At 32.2% G+C, this 18,929-nt stretch overlaps 1 protein-coding gene and 3 long non-coding RNA genes across 4 annotated transcripts; all 4 read left to right on the forward strand.

Moving 5' to 3' along the window:
- Positions 1–246: 246 nt before the first annotated feature.
- On the forward strand, positions 247–3,068 carry LOC123709799. Its single transcript, XR_006753753.1, has 3 exons — positions 247–361; positions 2,126–2,223; positions 2,789–3,068. It is a non-coding gene; the product is annotated as an uncharacterized LOC123709799 (long non-coding RNA).
- Positions 3,069–4,527: 1,459 nt separating this feature from the next.
- On the forward strand, positions 4,528–6,227 carry LOC123709797. Its single transcript, XM_045661346.1, has 3 exons — positions 4,528–4,620; positions 5,189–5,319; positions 5,798–6,227. The coding sequence occupies exons 1-3, from the start codon at positions 4,580–4,582 to the stop codon at positions 6,208–6,210; spliced, it is 585 nt and encodes a 194-aa protein (XP_045517302.1). The 5' UTR covers positions 4,528–4,579; the 3' UTR covers positions 6,211–6,227.
- Positions 6,228–6,561: 334 nt separating this feature from the next.
- Positions 6,562–10,018, forward strand: LOC123710269. The gene is made up of 5 exons (XR_006753811.1): positions 6,562–6,715; positions 7,270–7,439; positions 7,944–7,976; positions 9,016–9,137; positions 9,905–10,018. It is a non-coding gene; the product is annotated as an uncharacterized LOC123710269 (long non-coding RNA).
- A 1,062-nt stretch (positions 10,019–11,080) lies between these two features.
- On the forward strand, positions 11,081–14,847 carry LOC123710328. Its single transcript, XR_006753816.1, has 3 exons — positions 11,081–11,154; positions 11,779–11,909; positions 14,762–14,847. It is a non-coding gene; the product is annotated as an uncharacterized LOC123710328 (long non-coding RNA).
- The last annotated feature ends 4,082 nt before the right edge of the window (positions 14,848–18,929 follow it).

An 18,929-nucleotide genomic window follows, 5' to 3' on the forward strand; every position in this document is an offset into this window, starting at 1 on the left:
CCTTATTCGCTAATATCTAACTAACAATAGAAAAAAGGTTTTTAATAAATTGAACGTTTTATTATAACGCATTATCTAGTTAAATAAAGTTTATTAAATATCACAAAAATATTTCTACACAATTAAAGAAATGGTCATTTTTCTTTTAGATTGTTGACTATGCTAATTTCAAGGTTTCGGTTTTTCGTCACGGTGTGCGCGCGCATCGTAAAAATTTACTCTCATCATTTTTCCTTAACGCGCCAAAAGAAGTATAACTTCAATAAAAAAGCATATCTAGTAAAAAAAAGTAAGTGCACTAGCCCACGCTAGGATTTCCAGTGTCGTGGGCAGCTAGTCCCTTCCGTTGGACATAGTAACGGTAGGTACTTGACATAATAATTTCTACATAATAAAAATACAAAATTTAACTACTGCTGCCAATGAGAATACTTTCCGTTTTAGCATAAGACTTGTTGAAAATTTAGTTTTTTAAGAAAGTGGTTAAAGATTGATGAACGGGCCTCTGAAGGAGAAAAAACATTAGGCGAAAGTGCGTTTTTTGGGAGGCTTGCATGTATGTTTGCGTTGTATATGACGTGGTGTGGTCGGTGTGGTCGGTGTTGGTTTCCAAAACTAAACAGACCAAAAGATCGGAAAGCCTGCTTCATTGATTTACAATAGTATACTTACTTTTTTAAAAATTCAGGCGGATCCGTGTCAGAAATACGAAAGTAATTCGACATAGTAAAATAATTTATGTAACAAGAAATAATTTTTTAATAATTCAATAAATTACTTTGACGTCGTGACATGATCATGATATATAGGCAGACCATAGAGTATAGGGAAGCGAGTAGACTTTAGATGTTAGATAGATTAAATAATCACAATTTTATCAAGTATTAATAGTAATTTATTTAAAAATAATTCCGTCGAGCTAACCTTAATTCGATAGACACCGATAGAAAAACACATTACTTACACCCAATAAAAAAAATTAAGACAAGTCTGACGATCAACTTGTGCTTATCCATTGCTCTATATTCGCATGCCTAATTCATGAGCTGGGGCAACAAATACAGATGATAGCAGACCAAAACTGCCTACAGGACATTTTAAACGTGAAATAATTAAATAGGAAAAGACGCCGAACAAGAATGAAAGAACGGGCCTTGTAGTAATTGCGCCTCGGCTCGCTCATTAATATTGTAAATAATATTTTACCGCTGTAGCAGGGCCTATTACTTTATTTTAGTAAGGAATATGTATACAAGAATTATGTAATATTTTAATCCATATACATAAACTCTTTTTTGACCATAGAAAATTGTAATTTAAAACTCATATTTTTTCCAACTATATTATACTCTTTGTTTTTATCTATTGATATTTTTTTTATTTGTCACTTATTTTTTACAATTTTTATATATTTTTTAATAGTATAATGTGTATATCCTGCCGATGTACTGGTATCTTAAGCTGTCTCGGAAATTTATCTTATGTATTTGAAAGGTAGGCTTAAAGAAATTTATTTTACTTATTTACTTTTTACTTGTTATTTAGAAATTAATTTTCCACCTTAATAAGCGAGTGACTTATTTTAAAACATGTGGTCAGCCTTTGTCGTCCTGACCGAATTTTTTAATAAGGCAACGAGTGGTAAAATTCCATAGATCACTTGGTTTATACCTTAAGAGAATTCATGTGTTTAGAAAAGATTTATGACACAACCAAGTTTTCGGTACTATACAATATTTGGCATTTAAATAAGTTGAGAGATTATTCCACCCGGACAACGGGGTCAAAAGTTTCTTGGCTTTTACATTGGCTTTTAATATAGCAATATCTGATGTTAAGTGATAACATCAGATGAGCTGGTATTAGTGGCGTAGGACTCAATGCTAAAGGGCTCGCGAGTAGCCTGTCTTTTAAGAATTGGTACACTCCTTTCTTGAAGGATCCTAAGTCGAAATATTTCGGAAATACTTCAGTTCTGCATAGGGGTGGTGCGAGGCAACTGCCTTAAGAAACGCTCAGTTGTAGAATGACGGACGTCCAGGTGATACCAATGGTATTTTGTAATTAATGCCTTGACGTCCGATAGTGAAACTCAGCTGCAGATTAGTTTGTATTTTTGTTACAGGCTAGCATCATGCTGTGCTATGACTGCTGTTGTATCCTGTATCGTCACCACATTGATTTTTATGCTGGGAATTGGCGTCGGACTTGGCTACAACTATTGTTACGTTGACTTTACTTCTGGGCAGCGTGCCAGCGCTGGTATATAATCTGTGGGCTACCAAAAGCTTCTAAGCTGCACATATATTTCAAAATGTACCTTAACGCCCAGTAATAAGACTGACGGAGGCTAAGCCGGCTATTATTTTGTATTGAATCTGTGCTAATTTTAGTCCTCCTAGGCTTCGTGCTTGCTATTTTGATCATAGCATTTATAGTAAAAAAAATCGGAGTGGGCCTATTGGCTTCAGAATCGCATCTGATCCATTTAAGGTTATAGGTTACCATGGCTGTGTACCAGTTAACTTATGCATTTAACACTTGTTCATACGTTGAAGAAAAACATCGTAAGGAAACATGCATGCTTTAGACAAAAAAGTGGACGGTGTGTGTTCTTGCCTATTACAATATTATGAAACAGTTCAAAAATTGAGTCCGAGTCCCACAAGATCGTAATGTGTTAACAACTCTCTCTTTCTCTCTCTCTTTTTAATAATTTAGAACAGTTTAAAAAAATTGATTGTGGCCTTTCATGGTTTGAAGATTTATAAAATCCTTCGTACAACAGGATATTCAGCGTCAGTTCCCGGCGAAACTGGATTATTGGATTAGATAAAGATACAGCAGAACTCACTTGCCAATAGAAATCAATGAAACCGAAACAGATGTGCCAGCTCTATACCCCGATTGATGGCTATTTGCAAATTACTTATTTTCAGATGCATTTGATTCCTTTGAGGACCTCATGGTAATACCTGTAAATGATACAGAGTCTGACGACAGATCAAGCAAGGGTTCGAGGAAGTCGTTCCAGCCCTTCGATCTACCTATTAAGAAGAATGTGAAGATATCCGTACCCTTGAATGAGGGCATTGATTTTATAAAACTTTTAAATAAAATAAGAAGTTCACGAAAGAATGTGACTCTTCAATTAATTGTATAGGAGAGATAGGAAATAATGGGAAGGCCAAAGGTACAAGCAAGAGTACCAGTCAGTAATAATAATGACGATATAAGATTAAAAACTGAACCCGAGCCACGAACTACATCTAATTACGTAATAAAATATATTTTTTTTGTGTCAAAAACTTCAGTAGCGCAAGAGAATATTTGAAAAAAAATCCACGAACTATTCGATTAGCATTGTATAGTGATATACAATGTATCGAGTACCTATGTGTTTGAATTGTCAATCTGATATCGGGTTGACGACGTCAACTTGACGTATAATTCATGTACTTATCGAGACTATCAAGGTCGGCAAAACTAAGTACCGTTAGTACTAGTAAGTACAAAGAGCTGTTGGGTTTCGCAAATATTTTATTAAAATGTGGTGTTATTTATATGCAATTATTCTAAATAGGGCCCTAAAAGTATCCAAAATTGTTCGATTTTCCATGGCACACCATTTATTTAATAAATTTAATGCTTTAAATTCTTTGTTATTTTATTTAAATGATAAATGATTTTTAAATTTCTCTGAGACAAAATTGTTTTTTAAGATAATTATTTTTCAAAGGCGACGGGGATGCTTGCTAAAAGGAATTAATAGAAAACAATTAAGGTTTTGTATTTATATTTATTTTTGCAATTTTATGTAAACATCAATTTAAGTTCTAATGAAAAAGAAAACCGGATAATAATATATAAGATAGATAAGAATACCATTATATTCCCCATATTTCTGTATGCGGCCGAAACGTGGACCTTGCGAGATGTGGAAAGACAGAAAATAGACGCTCTAGAAATGTGGTGCTGGAGGAGAATGCTTGGGGTTTCGTGGACCGAGTTTCGTACAAATGTCTCGATACTTCAAGAACTCGGTATTAAGCAGCGTTTATTTTCAATAGTACAATCTCGCATCCTTACATTCTTCGGACATGTATCTCGGCGTGGTATTCAGTCCATAGAACGCCTTGTCGTCCAGGGGAAGATAGAAGGCACTAGACCGCGCGGAAGGTCACCTACGCGTTGGACTGACCAGATCAAGTCTGCCGTAGGAGGTACACTCAATGAGTGTAGCAGGATCTCGGATCACATCTGCTCCTTTGATTACCACTATTAAATAGCGATCACGACCGCTCTGTCAAGAGTGTACCGGATAAGAAGAAGAAAAAGAAAAATGATGAAGGATAAGTAGGTATGTAGGGACATCGGAAGTATTTCATAGATATAAATACATTTCAAGTATCTGGTGCAAACATTCCAATAGATTCCATAGTCTAATATATTCTATGCGAAGAAAAACTGTGTCTAAAATGTCAATTTCTCTCGGTAAGACAATGACATACTTTATCATTGAATTGTAAATCAACTTGATAAAGCAATATATTAAATAAAGTGGACTAGTATAAATAAAATGGGTTCAATCATTTCACATTTACTGCACTTTTCTGAGAAGTAAGTTTAGCTTTATTACGATATATAACATTAAAAACTGTTAAAAGCTTGAAGCTTAAATTATTAATCATAATGTTGGGCAATAATCGGAAATAAATAAATGTATATATATATATATATATAATATACGACTACTAAGTGTGATCGAATAGCAAGAACTTACCTTCAGGTACCTTCCACGTTAGTGGTAAAGCCTAGGTCTTGCGTGCACAACCCTAATTTTTGCCCACTTCTTTCTTTCTCTTTAAAAATTCTAAGAGATAGCAGAGACTTAACACAGTGGGTACCTAAAAAATGTGTAGATTATAGACTGTTAGATCTACTAAATATCGAGATTATATTTAAGAGTGCTTGAAGACACCTTGACATGCTTTCACTGGCATGATCAGCCCACCATCCATCACTATCTAGCCAGCATTATCTTTTGAAGACTTTTCTTGGACGGCCTTTCCTACTTTTTTAGTCAATTTACCAGTAAATCTGTTAACACGTCGTACGATGTGATTTATATGTCTCTTTAATATATGTTTAAAAGAATACATCAAGTGATGTAACCCATATTTTTCAGTATATTCGTCTGCATCACTTGCTCAAGTCTTGTGACCTGTTTAGTTGTGACTATAGCAATGACGTTATTACTTGGTATCGGACTGGGATACAATTATTGCTTCATCGATTTCAAAAGCAACCACAGTTATGGTATGTTTAAGATTTCCTAGACATTTTACCAGCTGCAAGCTGCAAAATTGCAATACAAAAGGTTCAACATACGTATTTTAGCGACTCCGTGATTTTAGTTATTTTCCTGAACATGACTACCATTGTTTTGTAATCGTCTTTTTGGCTTAGATGTAGTGGTATGCTTTGTTTTCCAATAAAGCAATTGTTCGGACGCCACACAGAGCTTTTCACTTGGAAATATTCAACAAAACGAGCAATGTGACTGTTTTATAATGCGATCCCGGAAAAAGAATTAAACTTATTAGAAGCTAATATAAATCTTTTTAACTATATGAAGACAAATTGTGTAAATGATATCTTATAACAGGTTCTTTAATTGAATTATATTTCATAAATTATTAGCATCACTGATGATAAAGATATCATTCTATCATCATTACTGTATGGTATTTGGAGACTGACTTAGACGCTAGACTTTATATTATACTATTTTCAGTTCCAGCACGTTACGAGTATAAAGAGTCCACTCCGTATTGGCAAGCTGGCAATGATGACGAGTACTATGACAAAGAATCAAATGAATCCAATCCAATAAAAGCCAAAAAAGGAACGAATGGTACAGTTAGGTTGAACTATAATTCAAATGATACCAGAATACCTCAACCTGATAATTTAAATGAATCACTAAGAAATCAATCGTTTTTCGAATTTATGAGGAAAAAAGGGCAAGTTAATGAATTAATACAACCAGAAGAAAAGCATAAAGCAATAGAGAAGGATTATAATATAACCGATGTACTACAGAATTCAAAAATAGTTATACCAATGTCTGACTTGGATTTAATTTCTCTTCTATCGAAATGGAGAGCGGAAAATAGAAATTATTCTTTACAAGTTGTTGTAACTTAGTATATGGTATAAGAATATTTTTGAATATGTTTTATGATATTTATTTTTAAAGATTATAATTTATTAAATATATGACATCTATTTTATAAATTAACTCATTGGTTTTTTTACAAACTATTTTATAAGTAGTTCTTTCTTGTGAAAATACTTAAATGAACTTAAAAATGTGCCCAAATTGCTTTTTGTAAATTATTACAAGTCTTTATATTTTATTAGATTCACCACTAAAGCCTTAAAATAAAATACTTAATTTAAAAACTGTTTTCAAATACGTCTACGTATACTATCATAATCTTAGAATGACAGAAAGATTGACATTTCTCTTCTATCAAAATATGTAAGAATTACACAACGGAAATACTCGCTCATATAATAAGTCCTATTAAATATGATATATCTGACACGATGATATATGTATAAAGTCATAAATATACCAATTCCCATGGATTTTCCTATGAACAGCGGTAGTGGGACCAACTTCTTCCAAAGTTATGTAAATTATGTGGTAAGTCAAAACATCTTATTAATAAACATACTTATAAATAGTTATATATAATGTTTATAATTTATTTTTAAAATGACAAATCGTTAGTTCCATAATAATTTAGTGCTTTAACATGTGATTAGGAGCATGATGTTACTTCTGCAGGTGCTTGCAAACATGATTTAAAAAGAACCAGTAGAATATTGCCAGTTCTTCTTGTCCGTTGAATTGAGAACTGGCAGTTTAGGGGCCATCCAAGTATGACGTAACCACTATAAGTGGGATGGGGGTCTTTGATTTTTACGTATGACGTCAACAGTAATTATTTACTTACTCACGAGTTCTTTGCTTACTTTTGTTGACAATAGGAAGGAAGGGGTGGAGGGGGGAAACCATTAATATTTTTACCGACGTTCCATTAAATTACTAACATAAATGATATTTGATTTGAATAACTATACAGTACGTTAAGAAATAGGTAGGAACCTTTATAATTATTTTTAAATTTAATTATTATTTGTACACGATGAACCAACATGTTCCTATTGGTCTGAAATAATTTATATCGATGTCAGTTTTCGTAACATAATAATCGGTGGCGGCGGAGGCGGATGTTGTATCCCTTTACCAAACCCCTGCGCGTGTTGCTGTCGCTGTTGCTTCGAGCTCATCTGTAAGCTGCTCTGCTGTCTCTTAATTTTAGTCTTGATTGCGGCTGGGCTATTCTTGTTGGCTGAAGCGCTGTGTAAGTATTGCAGGCTGTGTTATAGTTGCTATTATTTGATCTTATTCGAAACTGAATTTCCCGTATTCTATAATGATACGTGTACGATTCATAAATAGCAAATATATTTGGGGTTTGTTTGTGTCGCATGGAATCAAATCAAATTATACACATTCTACGTTAATAATTAAATGTTTATGCGAAAATAGTCAATATAGTATCAAGTCGAGATATAACTTATTATACTAGATGGGTGGACGTAACACATGGGAAAGGAGATGTAAAATGTATTGTTAATTTTTATCGATAGTATTATTTAACCGATAAGTTTAGTTACGAGGTTAATGACTAAACAATTATTAATATTTACGGTGAAACTGCCAGAACTATTATAATATTTTAAATTCAAAGAAATGATTATGAAACGTGTATAATCTTGTTTTTTTATTTGAAAAATTCTCATGGATAAGTTTTATATTATTTCATTTAAACAATATCCTCTAAAAAGTCAACTTTAATTTTCAGGTTCGTAGTTCCTCGCAGAAAAACTTGACAAAGGTAATAGAATTCTGTGAAAATATTTATTTGTATGAAAACATTAATTCTGTCAACATTCCTCTATGACATAGTGACATGTCAAACAAACCGCCGTAAAATGAAAATAAAGTAAAAATTATGAATTCACAATAAAAATGTACATTTTAAAGTAATGTGGTATGTTAACCTTATGTGTCTTTTTAATTAAGCTTTATAATATAACATTATGATTTGTAATTATGAATACTCTTATAGTAAAATGCTTGATAATTCTCACTTAATCTGTCTCTTCAGAAGGCCCTTGGTTGGTAAATTATTAAATGCAGTTGTGCGTGTGAATTCCATGGATCAGTTCAGTGATACTTTTCTTGTCTCTTGATTATTACGGTGAAGAAATATTGCGAAGAATAAATATATTAAGGAAAGACTCTCAGACGATAAGACTTGATACAAAAAGTTTAACACATTGTGTTGTGGTAACAATAACGTGTGTTTAAAATGACACGGAGCCCTTTCGTCGAGTCGTTTTAGCAACCTTGAATTCTTAATTATATACTATTATTATTATTTCTTTCGCTTTGTTATATTTAACAATTTACACTGTTTTTTGTATTATCGCGAACGCTTGGCAGACGCTTCCGACTTCATTGATATAAAAAGTCTGATTTCTGTCCTGATAGGACGTTAGATCTGGTTAGCGCTGCGCCTGATTCGTTCTCTTCTCTATCTATGTCATTTTCGCACCAGTATATCTTATTAAATACATATTTTAAAAGTTTTTAGTTGATTTTCGAGAGATAAAATAAAATATAGCCCAAAATAGAAAAAAAAACTCAACTTAGTGAGGATCGAATTGAAATTACATCGGGTAGTTTATTGGAGAGTATATAGTTGACATTCGATAGAGACTTGAATTCAAAAAAACATTTTTGCCAATTCTCCGCTTGTCCATATACATACAACAGCCTGCGTTCTACTATTTAGAACGTCAAAATATTTTGCTTATTCTACGAAATTCTTTCCATTGAATTAATGTTTTAAACAAATATAACTATTTCAGTTGGCGTAACGTCTACATAAGTGATGGTGCTCTAAATATCGCAGCCCAAGCCTTCATTTGTGTTGTATCCTGTGCTGTCGGGCTAATAGTCGTCCTTATATTACTGGCCGCAGACGTTTTTTGTACGTAATAACTTAATTATAGAAACGCATAAAGTAGCTGTTGATCCCGTCGCTTGAATGTAGTTGATCAACTACGTTAACCAATGCACTGGAAATGAACCCAGTTCAAAAATTTAAAGTATATTAAACTTCAAAAGTCTATACACAGAGTGTACTCACCTCAATACTTCGGTATATACATTTATATTTCTCGAAAATTTTAAATGACAGTGAAATAGCCTATTAAAGACATTACGAGCAGTATGAACTATACTATAATCTAATTCATAATCTGTAAGCTTACATGACAGTCAGAAAAGATTTTAGTTTGACGTTTTTTGTTCAGATTAATAAACATCTTGTTATCTGTACTTTTAACATGTATTTACGGTTTAAGATATTTATTTCCCATTAAGAACGTTACAAAATTCACTTAGATGATAAAATATTCTAATACAAGAGTACATTACGCTTATTAATACATTATATATTACATTATTACAATAGTAAAAAAAAGTACAACAGCAGGTGAAACGGAAGACTTATTAGATAAAAATGCATCAAGATAAAATAATACAAAGAAACAACAACATATATGCATTTCTTTTTACATATTATGTTTTCTTTAATTTCAAAACTATCTTTATCTTTAATTGCACAGAAGAACCAGAGTTTCTTCCTGGCAATTAAGTTATTTTGCAGTTAGCTGTTAAAAGGGCTAATGGCAAATCACTAATTTCTTGAATTTCGAAATATATTTTATTTAATGTTTGTTTCTATAATTTCAGAAAGTATGATTTTAAACCCAAAATATTGGTGCTGTAAAAGAATGGACGTCAAGTTATCAAGTATATATTTGAAATGGTATTGTGAATGTATTTGTACATTTAATTATGTATCGCGTTTGATAAATATATTTGTGAATCAGTTCTCAAAGTGGTTTTTATTTAAGAGGTATATTTTATGTTTCTACCTAAAAAAAACTTCGCGTAGCGGTACAACCTTTTTAGATATGGGCTTTAGATTTCTGTATCTGTTTCATGAACATTTGTCAATCAAATACATAAGTACTGTATACTTGCGTACAGGCACAGGAGGCTGACCTCCAGTGCCTGATACACGCCGTCGACTTTTTTGGTCTAAGGCATGCCGGTTTCCTCACGATGTTCTTCTTCACCGTACGGGCGAATGTTAAATACGCACAGAAAGAAAGTCCATCTGTGCAGAGCCCGGGATGAAATCGCACCCTGAAGCCACTAGGCCAATACTTCTCCACTGCTCTGTCTACCATTGTCATATGATAATAGTTGCAATTTATAAAAGTCTTACCAAAAGTTTAATTTTTATTTATTAAGATTCCTTGAGTGGCATAAAGGCAGAATTAAGGGAAGGATCAGACAGGAAACATATTTTTTATAGCTATAATTAATGTTAGTTTAAAATATTTTATAGTCTGTTAACCTCTTCACGTGAAAGAGTTCACATACCTGGGCTAATAAATCTCAACCACTGATGTTATGTCAAAAGAAATAGATACAAGAATTGGGAAAGCATTGAAATGTTACTTTGCTTAACGAAAAGCTTGTAGCGCCATTTGTAAGGTACAATTTTCTTAGGACACCAAAAAAAAATCGTAGCCATAGAGTATAATTTAGTTGTCAGCATTGTCGCTGCACAGCTTTATGGTCTCAGTCTGTATTAATTGTTACGTAATATACAACATTTACTAATTGAGTAATTTTTTATAAGATGTGTGGCCTGGGCCTATATATTATTACACATTTATAAGATGTGTATATAGTTTTCTTCTTGTCTTTTCTTATTGTACTCTATTATTTAGTTCTATTCTCTCTTATCCTAATCTTTGTCCATGAAATGATAATGTGTCTAATGAAGTCATGACAACTATAGTATATATCTTTTATTGAAAGAAGTATTTTAAAATAAACTACAATATATAAAGAATATAATGTGAATTATAAAAAATATTTAATTATATAAAGTTAAATACACCACTGTTTTTGTATGATAAGATGTGGTAAGTAATAAATTAGCATACTGTATGATAAACATACACAAACAAATACAAACGAACAGTAAAATACATGGGATTTTATAAAAGTATACAACTTGAAACATAGGTCCTTGATACATTTTTGAATCTATTTTAAATCAAACTGCCATTTGTTTGGTAAAAATATTTTTTATTACCTTTTACTATTGAACAGTATGTATTTACTAAAAATACAATAGATCCCTTATCCACCGCATTAATTCTAAGGTTTTTAGTAAAGAAGTTGTGATATGTAAGAACCCACTATAATTTGATTTGAGATGTGATAATAGTGGTATTAAGCTACCTAGAAGAAACAGCTATTAACTATGTTTTTTAATAAATTTGACTGAATGTATTAAATAAACAGTATAAAATACCTATAAACGTACCTATTTAACGTCATTACTAAGAACTATTCAATCATTTGTAAATCGGATAATGTATCACTCATGAAGATTACCACGGCTAACGTCCTACGCCTAAACAAGGATTTAGCATTTTTTTGGAATTCGTACGTTTTCTTAAACCAACTGGCAAATGGTGGCTGCAAGTGGCGGTGCGGCCAAAACTGCTACGTTACTTATCTACTTTCCTACTTTTTTACAGCTATTGTTTTTTAAACTTAAGCAAACTGCTTTGCTTTATGATACCACTGGTAGCGGCAGTTATTTTTGGGACTTTTATATATAATTACTTTAAAACGGAACATGTTCCACAGCTTCCTTGAGGTTCTTAAGGTAAGGCGATCTTACTACCAAATGCTAAATCAAACTTGGCTTACATACGGTTTTATCTTTAGATTTTATCTAACGCTTGATCATTTTGAATAGCCAAGTAGGTAGGTAGGTAGTAGGAACACATTGATGTGCCAGACAGCTCGTGGATTATTAGGTGTAAGGCCGGTCACCTTACGATGTTTACTTTCCATATAGAAGATTAAATACTACGTAGAATGCACATTGATGCACACCTCCGATTCGAAAGTATTATCTTAGTCTCTCTCCCTAAAATAGCCAGGACTTTACGTACAACGGACCTATTGAACTTCTAAGTGCGGAAACTGAGTCCACAAACCATACCATACCTCACCATTCTCTCGTATTCTGATATCAGCATTATGTTTATGCGGACTGATGGTGAATGGTCGAACTTGAATTCGTGTATACGGTGATGTTAGTTATTTCGACTATGTATTTGCGATTTGTTCCCAGGAAAATGTAAGTGCGTGCTCCTATTTCACCCTGCCTACTGCTGACAGAGGACAACTCTTTGTTTTTAATTCTTTTTATTATATATTAACTATTAATTACTTGAGATGTCATGTGGAACATGGTGTAATGGTTGCAGGCAGAGAGTTTATTGACAGTTCTTCGCGTCCGTGCTACGACCTTGATTTGAGAACTGGCAGTTAATATTAAATTAAATAAATACAAAAGCATGTAATATGTATTCCTTTATTGACGTTCATAAGTGTACATTGTATTTCCTAAATTAATAAATGATTTTGACTTTGACTCTGACTTTAGAGTTGGCAGCCTCGAAGCCACAAGGCCAGTAAGGTTGCTTACAGCGGTCATATACTAGTTATGCACATTACGGCGTAGTTATATTAAGGTCTGTATTTCTTCGTCTATTTGCCGACGCGTTTACAAAATATACCTTGTACTATGTACAGAGAACTGTAAACTAACCTAATTTCATCGTGGAAAAATATTAATGTTAAATGGGAGAGCATTATCACGATAGATTGAGTATGAAGAGTTTTTGTCATAATGTTAGGTACTTTAGGTTTGACAGGATTGTTTGTTATTTATAACGCTACCTTGTTATTACAGTTTCCTAAATAGTTCATTTAAGAACATTTACGGTACATTTAAGTCTTATTTCCATAAAGTATATTATGCAAGTTACATTAACACGTACAATAACTGGTTCTTAATAGATAAAAATGAAAAATTAATGCGTGTAATAATTTTTAAATTATTACACGCATTAATTTTTCATTTTAATAGACGGTATTTTAAAAAAAACTTTGTTAAAATATTGATCAGCGCTACGAATTATGCTTCAAGACAACAGAAAATTTGATTTTTGACATACCTCACATCCGTTATTTATTGCAAACTTAAGAAAACGACGTTATTTACATTTTCTTAATGCAATATATAAACTTGAATTACATCAAAATTGTTCAAAACATTCAAAGAAACTTGCCTTTATATACCGAGGGATCCAAAACGGCTGTGGGTCCCTGTATGCTCCACCACAATGTATACAAAACATTGTTACGCCATAAAACTATTTTATCACGTTCCTAGAACTTATAGATCACTGCCATGTAATTATTTCAAGGGGAATATGATTAAATTTTTAAAGATAAAGTGCCTTTATAGCGTAGGCGAATATTTGGACCATAGATTTAACACCGATTGTAAATAATTTAACTTTGATAAATTATTTTATATTCTTAACGACCTATCCAGTCGCAAAACGCCAAATAAGTATATTGTTTCTTTCCATTTCCATTGAAGTAGGGCAAATGGAATAATGGGAAAAAAATATATGGTGGAGTTGAGTAGTTTATGTATCCATTTTGAAAGATTGATACACGATTTAAATAACTTCGCTGGATAGAAAAGTAATTCGACCATAGCCAATTTTTGGCACTTTGAATTCCTTTTATGACGAAAATGTGTATAGAACATGATTTTGAAATTTACTCGATATATTATATCGCAAGCCAAGTAATCTATTTCAGAAAAAAAATTACATTACTTTAATGTTTTACATAACTAATTGTTATTACGGACCGGCGCGCCTCAGTGTGCCAGCTCTCCACTGCGTACCGCAGTCCACCGTGACACAACAGTTCGAGCTGGGATAGGGCCTTAATAAGACATTGTGGCAATGGCTGATTGTGCGGATATTTGTAATTGGTCGATTTAACCACTGTACCACTCTTGGCAAATAAACGATTATTATTATCAATTTACTTGATGTTTCGAGTGATCCTAATCTTTGGGATTGGTTTACTCCAGTTCAAATAATTTGTATGACTCAAAACTTAGCGATTAAAAAGAGTGGACGAAAGTTTCTTCCAAGTTCTTCTCGCCCACTCTACGTGCAACGTGCAAACTGGTAGTAAATGTAAATTGAGAATCAATTAAAGGTCATTTCTGTTGACGTTCATAAGTGTACTTGTTTACCTATATGAATAAAGTTATTTTGAGTTTGAGTATTTTTTAGCAACCAGCTTTTGTCAGACTTTTTATCTTTTTTACACGTGTATCCTATGAAGAATACTTATTTTTATTATAACCTTTGTGCGCCTCAGATTTCAGAAATAGTTTTTTTATTAATAAGCAAAGAATTCTAACAAATGACGAATTTTCTTGAGGAATGTGGTGTGGTTAGGGCGTAATATTACTATTTTTACTGACACAGCCCTAGCATGGTTATAGTATAGCGCAGAGCGAAGAATCCTTAACAATCATTAACCTTGTAACTGATGATAGTTAAGTAAAGTGTATGTCTTTGGTATAATAAAAATTTGTAATATATTTACTAACAATTTTTTTAACAATTACAGGTTCTAAGGCATCTTCAACAAATTTGATGAATGGATTATCTTCAGTTATGATCTTTGCAGATACGTGTTTTGAACAATAAAGATGGAATTTTGTATTTAGAATGTTGTACATAAGTTTATTATAAATATATTTAATTAATGTTTTTAATTTTTCTCGTAATTTATTAATCGAAATTGTAACACTAAAATGAAACTTCTTTACATTTTTTGTCATTTGTAGTCCGCGCTCTTAAACATTGTTTCAATATTAATTACAGGACCACATCATAAACGCATGAAACGAAACATCTACGAGTGTCTATAAAAAGTAAATCGTTTTTCAAGTTATGTTAACAATAAATTATATTATTCTTCATTATATAACTTTATTGTACATTATCACGTTTCCTCGTCATAGCTATAATTGGTTAAATATGAAACAAATAAATGTATACCAAATTAATTTTTTTTCTAAAGTTGTAGTAGTTGTCTTTAATTTCGAAGGGCCCTTCTAAATAAACATGCTCTACACTCATTTCATTTAATTATCCATGTATCAATTTCGACATCATTGTTCACCTGAGTATATATATATATATATTATTTTAATATTAAATAAATAATAAATGAAGCTTGTCAAACATTTTCGTTGGGTTTATTTTGAAGGGATGTAAAATGAAAAAGGAAATGGGTAGCCGCAATTTCTGACTTGGCAATTTCCACCTGTCAGGCTCCTCTTACAATGGGATGAAGTTGATTAGGCGTGTTATTGAGCATACCTAGTAATGAACGAAGTCCAATTTTCCCGTTTTTAGAATCGTGTGAATAAAAGCAATATTTGCTCCAGATCGGGATATCTCACTCTACAAACAATATACCTACGTCAAATTTATATCATCATTTCATGGTATATTTATTAAATCATACTCATAATCATAATCATAAGTATATTATATCATCATTTCATTATCAAGGGCCTTTGACAAATGTTTTGGCCTAGTGACTCTCACACCTGAGGTCGTAGCATCGATTGTGCACTTTTTTAGTGGACTCTCGCTGTGTGTCTTAAGGACCTTGACAGTTCATCTCGGGCTATTTAGGCGAGTGTAGCTGGGCCGGAATGGGCATTTTCCCATTGGGCGTCTCACAGGATACGCCCATATCCTGTGAGACTCGGACCATGGCTTGCAAGTAAAGATCCACGGCATCCCCGGTGAAGGCTATTTTTTACCCTCCTCTGATTTTGATTTTACTTTGCCGTGCCTTTGCTACGGGGATTGGATCATCCGGAACCGTTAAGGCGTGTCCAATATTTACGGAATGTATAACTAAGTTTGTTATGGAAGAGCTGGAAACGTGTATTTATTTACGTAAAAGGGTTCCCAAATCTAAATTACACATCGTAATGCATATGTACTTAAAATCAATAAACACATTTTTATTCATACGATAGATGGTTTCCGTAATGAAAGCCTCAAATCCTATAATTAACAAAGTGTCAGAGAACAGAACAAGACAGAATGCAGTTCATCTATAGGTCTATGAAATAAAAAATAATGCCTAAAGATTATTATTACATTTATCGAGGTAGACTTATAGGAATAATAAAAAATATACAAAGACACCCCTTAACACCTTTAAAGATATTCAAGGTACCCTTTAAGGTAGTTATTACAATCTATTATATTATTAAAAGAATAATGAAATGAATGTGACGGTGGAACACAGATTTGTCAATTTCTACGTCCACTGAAAAGTCGATTCAAAATAATTCTTGGCGGTTTTACTCCTTTATCCTAACCTATACCTTACCCATAGGTATTTGATATTCATCACAGGTAATTTATTACTCTTGATTTTTTAAAATAACTCCGCAATTATAATTAATGAGTATATTTATATTTTTTAATTCTTGTTAATTATTGTTTCTTTTATTTAGGTATACGATTTTAATTTACACTCAATTATCTATTGATACCCTAAAGGTACTTAATTGAGAATAAATTGCCAAAAGTAATTTCAACTTACAGCTGGGGCCTATAACATTAGCAGTAATTACAATCAAAATTTTCTTCTGAAATTTGGATGGAGTATCTGCAAGACGTAATAGACGTTCATGTTAAACGGGGTTTAGGATTACCAGAGAATAAAAAAAAATATAAAAATCACATTCCAATTTAATTTTGTAGTTATTTTTGCTTTTGTGCCGAAATGTTTTGGTGAAAAGACAACGACTTTGTTCTTTTTGCCTTAATCAGTTAATTTGTCTTTTTTTTCAAAGAAGAAAGAATAACAAAAATGTTATTATGACTTTTTTTCACCTCCTTATCGTTCTGTCATTTTTGTATATTATTTTTGAAACTGTTTTAACATTATATTTTATTTATATAGTTCTTAATTAAAGGCTAAAAAACAAGAAATCAGGGCTGATTAAGGGTTATAGTCACTTTTATGTACCGTCCGCATATACATAGTGCTGATCACAATACGAGAGAAAGAGTAGAAAAGTCTCGAAGCATAAGCATAGTCATATTTCTTTGTACTTAAGTAATTATTTTGTGAATTAATTTGTCGTCATTTGAGCCCGACCTTCAAAAAACTTTTTATAAGCAATACGTAGATATAGCAATATGAAGTACAAAGAGGCAGGTAAGTTTGTATTTTTTATTCGTTAAAACTTTCAAAGATCAACTTTTGGAGTTTTGGTCTAAAGATTTCAAAAAATCTCGCACAGTTAGCACATGCTATTATTTGTTTCTTAAATAAATGCCCCACCGGGTTCCTATTTAAATTATACAGTCAAATGAGATATTCTATTAAAAATAAAAATCATTAAATCATCAAATCTAGATTTACTGCCTTCTCAGGCCAAGAGCGTAGAACGGACGAGAAGAACTGGTAATATTAATATCATACATTGAATTTCTAAATCATAATATGATACCAAACGAGCATTAAAATTAATAATGATAAGAGATTTTATTAGTTATATAATTCGCTTGTTATGTGTTTGAAAGTTAAATATACCTGACAGTTATTTCAGAAATTTCAAGTGAATTATCCTTTGTATATCGATTAAACTGAATTTACGAGAATTTGCAGGAACCATGCGAACGGAATAACAAACTAGTTTTGTACGTAAACACAATTTTATGGACTGCAGTATACATAAGTTGATACAAATGAAACTTATCCTTAACTAGAAATATCGTTCTGTAAAGTCAGTTTAGAGGTGCTATTCATATTTAGTTAGATTCTATAACCTTATAGAACCAATTAATCGTTTTTTTTTTAATAAAATTACTTCATTGAATCCAACAATCTCACGTAAGTAAAGTTACCATATGTTTAAACGTAATACCACGCAATACAAGACATGCATAATCTTCTATGCTGAATAGCAACGTAAAGTTGCGCCATGCGTTTGCCGTGATCTAGTTCAATTAACTGTAATGGATGAAATACGGGGAAACGACGTGATGGTAGAAGGAAGAAATCGTGGCTTGGCAACTTTAGGGAGTGGACAGGTATTACGACTGCGGCAGTGTTGCTGCATCTGTCACTAAGAGACCGACCGCCAACCTCCAGTATTGGAGAAGTACTGAAAGAAAATAATCTTCTCAAACTAGTACTTACCAATAAGACAATGTTTTTTTTAATAAATAAATCCACTAATATGAATACAAAGGTATCTCTCGTAAAGAAATGTGGCGAATGCTGCATATATACGTTAAAATATTTTTTTTACATTACATATAAAACACTAGTACTTTCCAATAAAACAATGTTGTGCTTTATTAATAAAACCATTGAAATACTTCACGTACAGAAACCTATTAATGGTTTTTTTTCCAATTCATCGGAACCAGGGCGTTATTAAAAAGCATGAGTAATTTTCTACTTTTTATTATAAGTATAGATTAACACAGTTCTTAATACAACAGCTTTGACTAGCAACAGATAACAGGCAGTGATCGCATGGTGACTTTTTACATAAATATCATCTAAAATGCTTATAAAATATGAGTACTTACTTTAATTTAGATTTACTTCCGTACTATCAGTAAATGTTCAATTTCGATATTCAAGAATTCTAAATTATTTAACTGCCCCAGGTCAAGTCCCGGAAATCAACAAATTTTCTATATGTAATATTTTTTTCTCGGCCTACCAAATTATATTATATATC

The sequence above is a fragment of the Pieris brassicae genome, chromosome 5 (genome assembly GCF_905147105.1).
Source record: "Pieris brassicae chromosome 5, ilPieBrab1.1, whole genome shotgun sequence".
Lineage (NCBI taxonomy): Eukaryota > Metazoa > Arthropoda > Insecta > Lepidoptera > Pieridae > Pieris > Pieris brassicae.

Bases quoted from the DNA above. Each gene is read 5' to 3' on its own strand.
- LOC123709797 (XM_045661346.1), top strand. From the start codon at position 4,580: ATGGGTTCAATCATTTCACATTTACTGCACTTTTCTGAGAA. The intron at 4,621-5,188 runs GTAAGTTTAGCT...CATATTTTTCAG, and splicing joins TTACTGCACTTTTCTGAGAA to TATATTCGTCTGCATCACTT. The intron at 5,320-5,797 runs GTATGTTTAAGA...TACTATTTTCAG, and splicing joins CAAAAGCAACCACAGTTATG to TTCCAGCACGTTACGAGTAT.